The sequence below is a fragment of the Ceratotherium simum genome, chromosome 17 (genome assembly GCF_057802395.1).
Source record: "Ceratotherium simum simum isolate JZ-2026a chromosome 17, ASM5780239v1, whole genome shotgun sequence".
NCBI lineage: Eukaryota > Metazoa > Chordata > Mammalia > Perissodactyla > Rhinocerotidae > Ceratotherium > Ceratotherium simum.
The window spans coordinates 16,898,996-16,908,668 of NC_141916.1; the positions used below are offsets into that span (position 1 = coordinate 16,898,996).

The 9,673-nt window shown below is 44.4% G+C and overlaps 1 protein-coding gene across 1 annotated transcript; it reads left to right on the forward strand.

The window, feature by feature from the left end:
• Nucleotides 1-2,962: 2,962 nt before the first annotated feature.
• Nucleotides 2,963-8,434, forward strand: LOC106801625 (keratin, type II cytoskeletal 6A-like). Its single transcript, XM_087442004.1, has 7 exons — nucleotides 2,963-3,277; nucleotides 3,385-3,498; nucleotides 4,448-4,650; nucleotides 5,522-5,582; nucleotides 6,616-6,741; nucleotides 7,609-7,829; nucleotides 8,224-8,434. The coding sequence occupies exons 1-7, from the start codon at nucleotides 2,963-2,965 to the stop codon at nucleotides 8,432-8,434; spliced, it is 1,251 nt and encodes a 416-aa protein (XP_087298130.1).
• Nucleotides 8,435-9,673: the final 1,239 nt, after the last annotated feature.

The window sequence follows — 9,673 nt, forward strand, 5'->3', positions numbered from 1 at the left end:
ACGGTAAAGTGTTGTGACATTTTTCTTAGCACTGGCCCTCCCCTCTACCTGGTGTAGTTGTGGTCTAGAGCAGGCAGCAGCCTATTCCACACCCTTCCCCAAACCCCTCCTCACCCTCCAGCCCACTACTCCCTCCTCACCCCCTGCCTCCCCTCCCCCATCCCCAGCACATGCACCTTGAACCACAGAGAGCAGTTGCAGATCCTTTTTGCAAAGTACTGTGAAAAATCTCTTCAAACATATCTGGGGGGGGTTCCTGAAGAACTGATGCAAGGTTCTCGTCTTTGTTTTGCATTAACCCAAATGCAGGCAAGAGAAGCAGGAGGCACAGCTAGGAAAAATGACAAGGCAGACTACAAACCCATAGCCCTGGGACAAGAGATTACAGGAGGAGACACACAATGGACCACCTGACCATCTCAGGTCCGTAGGTTAAGCTGCAGTTAAGAAATTAGGACATTCAAAAGCAGCTGTGTATATGAGAGAATTTAGAAAGCCATACATATGTTCAGGCAAGACACATGCTCAGAAAACTCTTGAGAAGATCTCAAGCATTCACCTAGTGCAGATCTCTAGGTTCAGAGGACGCCTAGCTAAGTGGTGAAGGAGTGTCCCATCACAGGGACAATGAGCAAACACTGGGAAAGGTAGTTGTTCTCAGTTTTGTTGCTTTGGTTTCTTGTTTGTTTCAGGTCCTGGCGTACAAGAAAACCTCTGTCAAAACATGGCTGAACACAAGCTGAAGGAGAAGCCTAACACTGAGGTGTTACTACACGCCACGCACTGTTGACTCATTTAACACAACTAAGTCAATGTAAAGGACGCGTCCTTAGGTGCAAATCCAAGAACTCCTTGTTTGCAGCAATCAGAACGGGGAGTGTGACCTGAGGATGGACCCCATTAGTCATGAAGTTCCAAGAAACTGTAACGGTAGAATTGAATAACAAATCAGGGACACGTCCTATTGGTAGCATTTTATTAGTGAGAGAAAAAAAGCAGAGAGACAGTGAATTGTAGGCCACTCTGCAGTGATTTGTTGGGCGGAGTATTTTAAAGAATGAGAGAATTAATATCACAGCCTGATAGCCTGTACATGGCCTCAGCCCATCTCCTAGAATACTTCTGCAAAGGATGGGTCTAGAAGGAGTTCACCTCATTCAAAGGTGAACACTAGTCAGAAAGACACCAGGTCCCACAAAAGATGCTATACATTCAAAAATGAAATGAATAGGAAAAACAAAAGGCTCATGATGGTCACTCCCCAGAATAAAGTTACTATAAAACATTGCCAAAAATCAATAAAATACACTCTCTATTAAATTAGAGAAGAACAAACATATAGTGAGACAATAAGAAGTAAAACATTACTTAGAGAAGTCGGATATGAGGCAGAGAGAAAAAAGAAGTCCCTATGGAAACGAAGGTAAAATTGCTATCAGTACAAAGGGCAATAGACACACTGAAAACACAATAAAGGACGTACAGGAGAATGTCGAGAAAAGAGGGAAGTGTGACCTGGGGGTCATAGAGTGTTAGAGGAGAGTCAAGAGGGCATACAGACAAAGAAGACAAAGATGATCCAGCACGAGCATAATCGGAACGCTTAAAGGAAAAGGATACAAACACACGCACAAACTCATGCACACAAACAGGCTCTCAAAAAGCACAGAAACATCTTCAATTAGGCGGCTGGGGATTTGCCTTGAGCGTTTATTTTGGTAGACAAACGTGCTTTACTTATTCATTTTTAAATATGTAAATATTGTGTAAGTAACAATAGTCAATCTTATAGACTTTCAACTACACTTACTTCTGGAAAAGTTTAAATACATAAAATAAACTTATTACCTTCCTAGACTTAAGTACTAGTTTACAGGAATACAGAGGAGAGAGTAACCTCTTAAATGACACCAGAGGATGCGATCACACAACCCGAATGTGATCACAAAACCCAGGGAGTAAAAAACTCTGTAGGACAATTAACCTTGTTTATTTAACAAGAAAAAGAAAAGATGGAATGTTAAATGATCTAAAGGACATATTATTTAAAGGATGTATCACCCAAATAAACACGTATGGACCTTATTTGGATCTTGAATTGAACAAACAAATTATAAAAAAAAATAAAAAAGAATACAGGGAAATTTAAATGTTCACTAGACACTTCATGATGTTAAAGAATTACTGTTTAATTTTTTGACATAAAAATAGTATTTTGGTCTTTTTCTAAAGAGTTGACCATCTAGACATAAATACTGAATTATTTACTGATGAAATCGTATGATCTTCTGGAATTTCCTTTCATATAATTTAAGGAGGATGAAGAAAGTGGGCAGTTATGGAGGAAATAAGGCTGACCCTGAGATAAAAATTCCGGAATCTGGGATGGGCATCCAGGAATCTATTATGTTGTTCTTATACTTTTCTATTTGTTCAAAATTTTACATAATAGAAAAAAGAAGTCAAACTTAACATATTTGTAATTGTTGGAAAAATGATAACCTTTCTGTTAGGACATAGCAATAGATTATTTGTATATTTCCAAGTTCCCAACTGTTACAAAAGAGCTGGTTGGAGGGAGAGCACTCAGTACATTCTGGTACATGAACCCTATAACAGGTTGAACCCTTTTTCGAGACAAAGTCGAACTCCTAGCCTCAGTGAATTGAGAATAGTTTTATTGTATTGAGATCGAGTCAAAGATCAAAGGTAGGAAAATTTTTCCCTGGCTAAAGAAAGCCAAAGAAGCAATCTTCACATTTCATACCTTTTTTAATAGCCTGAGTGAGGTCTCAATGTTTGCAAAGCCCAACCCTTCCCAACCTGCAAGGTCACCTTTCAGGACTGAGCCCAACCCACTCCTCCCTATACAAAAGGCTGCTGGAAGCCCATCTCAAACTTCTCCACTCAGCTCTACCCTCCAGCCTCTCACACTTTCCAGAGCCTCTCACCTTCAAGAACCATGTCTAGCAAATCCACCACGAGGAGCCGGAGCAGCAGCCACCGTGGCTTCAGTGCCGGCTCAGCCAGAGTCCCTGGGGTCTCCCGCTCTGGCTTCAGCAGCATTCCCGTGTCCTGCTCCAGGGGCAGTGGTGGCCTCGGTGGAGTGTGTGGAGGTGGCTTCAGCAGCCGCAGCCTCTATGGTGTGGGGGCTCCAAGAGGATCTCCATCGGAGGGGGCAGCTATGGCGTCGGTGGCAGATATGGCGGCAGAATTGGAGGTGGCTTTGGCTTTGGCGGTGGAGCCGGGAGTGGATTCGGTTTTGGCGGTGCAGCTGGTAGTGGCTTTGGGCTCGGTGGTGGAGCTGGCTTTGTTGGTGGCTATGAGGGCTCTGGCTTCCCTGTGTGCCCCCCTGGAGGCATCCAAGAGGTCACTGTCAACCAGACTCTCCTCACTCCTCTGAACCTGGAAATTGACCCCACCATCCAGCGGGTGAGGACCGAGGAGCGGGAGCAGATCAAGACCCTCAACAACAAGTTCGCCTCCTTCATCGACAATGTGAGCCAGGAGGACCAGCCTCCAGGGGATTTCAGAGTCCCCAAACTGGAGAACCACGAATGTCCTACCAGGGGGAGACTAGGCGAGAGGGAAAGGAGACCTGGACTAGGGATGCCAGGTGGGCTCATGTGGACCACAGGCAGCAGGTGATGGGCATCATTTAGAGCTACTGAATCCTCAAACACTCATTCCTGCCTAGGAAGAAGAATTCTCAACTTCTGATAACTCTGAAGTATATATAAGGAAATGCAAGTGTGGAATGGGTTAACATTTACCCCTGAAAGGTCTACAGTGGGGTAGGAAAAAAAGGCCAGTCATGACTTGCTCTGAGGCTCTGGGTAAGAAAAAAAAAGAAAAACAAAGAGAAGAATAGAAAAATAAAATTCCTTTCTGTCCATATGAGAAAAAGAAACATTTGAGATGCACAAACATTTATAATCTGTAAAAAAAAAAAAAAAGAATTTATTCCAGAAACAGAGCATAACCATCTGTGAAGAATGTTTTAGAAGAGATACATGCAATAAATGGGAGTTTAGATTAGAATCTAATCATTAGGTAATATTTAACATCCCTTTTACTGAGATCCTGTGGAAAATAAAAGCTCTGTACAATATACCAGATAAAGACTATTTTAAACTATATTTGTGATTCTGATTGTGAAGAGAAGGAGAGGAAATGATTTAAAAAATCACTAACAGGCACAATAACTTATAGGGCAGGAATGACTCAAACATCTGTGGGGGGATTTCATCAGTGAGATCTGTGGGTTGAGAAGGAAAAAGTTCAGGGGAACATTCCTGCTGACATGAGCCTCTGTACATTCGCTCAATAACCCAGCACCATGGACAACACCCCGACTGCTTGGAAACCTAATAACATAGACACTTCTTACTTTCTCTCTATGTCTGGCAAATGACCATTTTGTCTTCCTCCTAAAGTGTGATTCCAGGAGCAGCAGAACCAGGTCCTGGACACCAAGTGGACCCTGCTCCAGGAGCAGGGCACCAAGACCGTGAGGCAGAACCTGGAGCCTTTGTTCGAGCAGTACATCAACAGCCTCAGGAGGCGGCTAGAATCTCTCCCCTTCTTTAGTGGCTGCCTGGACTCAGAGCCCAGACACAAGCAGAGCAAGAGAGAGGACTTCAAGAACAGGTGACGTAGAGGAGGGAAATGGGCTCCGTGTTCTGAAGCCCACACTTCAAGTCCATTGAGTGACCAGACCCAGTTGTGAGCATGATTAATTAGGAAAAAATATCCAGTGGAAATGAAAATTATAAATTATTTCCTAAGAAAAATCTGAATGAACAAAATGAGCAATGGACTTCATTACCAAGTACAGTAGCCTCCCTTATCTGTGGGGGACACATCCCAAGACCCCCAGTGGATGCCTGAAACCGCAGATAGTACCGAATCCTATATATACTATGTTTTTTCCTATATATACATAGCTATGATAAAGTTTAATTTATAAATTAGGCACAGTAAGAGATTAACAACAATAACTAACAATAAAATAGAACAATTATAATAATATACTGTAATAAAAGTTATGTGAATGTGGTCTCTCTCTCAGCACATCCTGTTGTACTGTACTCACCCTTCTTGTCATCATGTGAGATGATACAATGCCTGTGTGATGAGATGAAGTGAGGTGAATGATATAGGCACTGTGACATAGTGTCCCAGGTGGGACAGAGCAGGACAGCATGAGATTTCATCACACTACTCAGAACAGCTACAGTTTAAAACTTATGAATTTCTTATTTCTGGAATTTTTCATTTCATATTCTTGGGCCACAGTTGACCACAGGTAACTGAAACCATGGAAAGTGAAACCATGGATAAGGTGAGACTACCGTATACACTAGGGGAGAAAATGAGAGACTAGTCACTTTCTAAGCTCCTTGGGTTGATAGTTCAACATAAGAATTACCCATTTAATGGAAAATCTTGGACCAAGACAGGCTCTTCTGAAACCCTTTACTCGCTGGCTCAAGCATCGCTCCTCATCCTCTCTTTCTAGATATGAAGGAGAAATCAATAAGCATGCAGCAGCACAGAATGAATGTGTAACCCTGAAGAAGGTGAGCTCATCCAGATTAGGTGTTCTAGTTCCTCTGTTGAAGGCTGGAGGAGTCTGTGCCCCTGCCCATACCTGGGAGGAGATATTGGGTGGGCTGGGGGTAAGGGTCAGCTGACTCCAAGTTTTTGGTCTTTTCCCAAGATGTTGATGCTATCTGCACAAATGAGGTTGAACTGCAAGCCAAGATAAGTACACTTAGTGATCAGATTGATTTCTTGTGTACCTACTTTGAGATGATAAGCACCTCACCCTGTTTGTTCACTGGTATTTTTGTTTATTTTTCTGCTTACTAAGAGTCTGAGTGGTTGGAATGTTTGGGGTTGTACCTCACAGATGTATCACTGGAAGTAGAGGTATTAAGAATCCATATCCTGCAGGAGTGTTCTCAAACGCAATCCCGCAATTGAGACATTTCTGTGGTCCTCTCCACGGACAACAACCATAATCTCAACCTAGATAGCATCATCTCTGAGGTCAAAGGCCTATATAAGGAGATCACTCGGAGGAGGTAAGCTGAAGCTGAGTCCTTATACAGACCAACAGTCACCAGCAATAGGTGAAGAATCCCTGTGCCTGCTCCCTGATGATTATATACAGTTGCACCAGCTTCTTGCAGCCTTTTGAGTGGAGTCTGAAGTACAAAGACACTGGATAATTTCACAGAAGGTCCATCTTTGCTGAGTTCACGTAGACAGTTAAAGAACTTACAGTTAAGCCTATAGAGTGAAAAAGAAAAAAACAAAGGCAGAAAGAAAGACTTTAATGACATTACACTACCGGACTTTGCCTTCAACCTCTTCCTGATCGTGAATCCTATAGATACTCTGAAGAACATCACTAGTTTATTGAAAAACTAGGTGCTCAATGATGTTATAGAACTATTCAGTTGTACAGCATCAACTAATGTTGTGCCATCTACTTTTCCTAGATGAGATGTAACATCATTTGATACAAGTTTATCAAAAGACTGGGAATTGAAAGTCGTTGTTCGTATGTGAAAGCCCATACACGCTGCCTCTCTCTCTGATCTACAGTATGAGGAGCTGCAAACCAAGGTTAGCAGACAAAGGGACAACCTACACAACACCAAGCAGGAGACTGCTGAGCTCAACCATGTGTTCCAGAGACTGAGATCTGGCATCAACCACACCCAAAAGCAGGTATGATGGAGCAGGTGGGAGAGGGATAGTGAAGAAAAACATCATTTCATTGCCTGACCATCAGCCAGTAATCAACCATAATTTGGACACATTCCTGGGCACTGGAAACAACCAAGGAGGAAAGCACATGCTGCCCTTTGTGGGTCCCACTGGGTCTCTCTGGGAGAGTGGGTCCAATCCCAAGGGCATGACACAAAGGCATGGACAGAAGCATCTCATTGTTCACAGGGGTGGAGTATGGGCTGAAGGCATGGAAAAAGGATTGGTCTAAGAGACGTAGCTGGACTGGGAACTGCAAAGGAACACGTGGAAGGAAAGGCAGGCCATAGAGTTGAGAAAAGATGTTGCAAATCTGCTCATGATCTAAGAAAAAGAGGGAGGAGTGAAAGCAGAGAACAGTGCTTCCCAATTGTGTAAGGGACTCTGTGGTGAGAGAAGGGCAAGTTCTCAATAGTCTCATGAGAAAATTCACTACCTCAGTGGACCATACTTGTAATATTGTGCAAACTTAGTTGTGGTCATCCAAGACACAACTGACTATGGTCCAGTTTTGACTTTGGAAACAACACTCAAAACAAATCAATGATCCGTTTTTCCAATGTCCCCTGGTCTTGTGTGCACTGTAGGGTGCTCCACCAGTCACACTCACAGCCGCATGCGGGTGTTAACACAAAAGGCACAGAACTGTGATAACTAGCTCCAGAATTGAAAAGGTTCCCAGATAGTCAAACAGCTAGACAGGAAGATTCAGGGCTCCCTCTCCATCAATTCTACACTCGAGGACTCTTCCTCACTAGGAAGAAGAATCAGGGTTAGTCTCCTCTGGAGGTCCAGATTGCAAGTTCATTCTGCCTGTTCCCCCTCTAGTGCGCCAACCTGCAGGCCGCCATTGCTGATGCTGAGCAGCGTGGGGAGCTGGCCCTCAAGGATGCTAAGAATAAGCTTGCTGATCTGGAGGACGCCCTGCAGAAGACCAAGCAGGACATGGCCTGGCTGCTGAGGGAGTACCAGGAGCTGATGAATGTCAAGCTGGCCCTGGAGGTTGAGATTGCCACCTACAGGAAGCTGCTGGAAGGCGAGGAGTTCAGGTGGGTAACTCACATAACCTCCTCAATCATCTGGGTCCATTTCCACGACTCTAAGCAGTGAGCACAAGTTTAAGACACTCTAGTCGTGGCCATAATTGCTACTCTCAGGGAACCATTAAAAGGCAGTTTCCCCAGGGACTATGCTCAACACCGAGGCTTCCCACACTGGTCCAGTAGAGGCTCTCTGGGGTCTCATGGTCCCTGTGTTTCCTTCCTCCTCAGCTGAGTGGGGAAGACGTTGGACAAGTCAACATCTGGTAAGTATCTTTGCTTGCCTCCCTCCCTTGCCCTGGTACTCTTCTGACTGGACTCAGGCTGGCAGAATGAGCTCACCGAGTCTTGTGTGTCCTTGTCCCCTCCTCTCCACAGCCGTGGTGCAGTCCACCGTTTCCAGCGGCTATGGCGGCGCCAGTGGTGTTGGCGGTGGCTTAGGCCTGGGTGGAGGCAGCGGCTACTCCTATGGCAGCGGTCACAGTATTGGAGGTGGCTTCAGTTCCGGCAGTGGCAGAGGCATTGGGGGTGGCTTGATTTCCACTGGGGGTGGCAGTTCCACCATCAAATACACCACCACCTCATCCTCCAGCGGGAAGAGCTACAAGCCCTGAAGTCTGCTCTTGTCCCCTCTTCGTCTCCGGCCCCCTCTCCAGCTGCATTGTCCTCTCCTCCAGTTGCTCCTTCTCTCCTGCTTCTGACTTCTCTTGGCCTCTGAGTTAGAGCTGAAGTTGCCTAGTCCTCATTTCCTTTGTCTACACCTGCTGCACCCAAGCTTGCATTACTCACCATCAGAATGTCAACAATCTGTGTTATGCAGACAAGTAGATGTTCTTTTGATGTTTCCATCTTATTATCAGTTACATCAGTCTGCCATAATTCTGGGAAGAAAATGACCTATGCTCGTCTTGAAAACTGAAATTCAATCAGGATCATGCTACAGAATGGGAAAAATGCCCTTTGATTTCTAGCTGTCCTGCCCATTATAGCTACACCTAAGAGTTCCCCATAGGACAGATGGGTTGTTATCTTCCCATGCAGTGTCCCTAAGTGGTATCGACACAACACTCTCATCTAGAGTTATATCCCTGCAAGGTTTTTCTCTGCTCTCTTTGCTTTCTTTTGTTGTGTCGAATAAAGCAGATTTCTAATATAAGGATTCTGTGTTAGATTACATTGCTGGTCATGTATTGGTTCTGATATTTCTCATCCCACACACTGATCCTCATCTTTGGGAACCATCTCCTAGTCCCACTGCCAGCTTACTCTGCTTCATACCCAACTCTGCCTGTCAACATCATGTGATACTGAGTTATCCTGAGGGTGGATGACTATCAACAACTACTCACCCTCTGCCACTCAGGGCTCTTTCTCAAAATGGAGTCTTTTAAAAAGCATTAGGAAAGAGAAGTCAGGGTTCTGGAATCTGGATCAATATAGTCTGATAACTGAAGGGTTTTGTTTCTCCAGCTCCATCATTTGGTAGCTTGGTCCCCACCCTGACCTCTGAGACTCCCTCAGAGACACCCCCACCACCCCCTCCCACCACAGGGGAAGCACAGCACCAATCCAGCAGAACAGAGGCCAGCTGGTAGGAAGGCGAAATGCTTGATTCCTCTCTATGATAACAAGGACTTGTGCCACAAAGTTGTTGCTTTGATGCAACATCTGAGATGTATCAGTCAAACCAATTGGTACAGAAAAGGATTATCCCCAGATTTTCATGTATGGATTTAAAGCCACATAGTGCTAAATGAGTTGGAATGGATTTCCTTTGCACCCAAAGATACTTGGGTTCCACCAAAGAACATCTCTTGATAAATGCTGGTTAAAATTCATAGAACTGTACACCT

Excerpts from the sequence above, each read along its gene's own strand:
- LOC106801625 (XM_087442004.1), top strand. The coding sequence starts at position 2,963 with ATGTCTAGCAAATCCACCACGAGGAGCCGGAGCAGCAGCCACCGTGGC. Across the intron at positions 3,278-3,384 it reads CGGTTTTGGCGGTGCAGCTG|ACTCTCCTCACTCCTCTGAA; the intron begins GTAGTGGCTTTG and ends ACTGTCAACCAG. Across the intron at positions 4,651-5,521 it reads AGAGAGGACTTCAAGAACAG|ATATGAAGGAGAAATCAATA; the intron begins GTGACGTAGAGG and ends CTCTCTTTCTAG.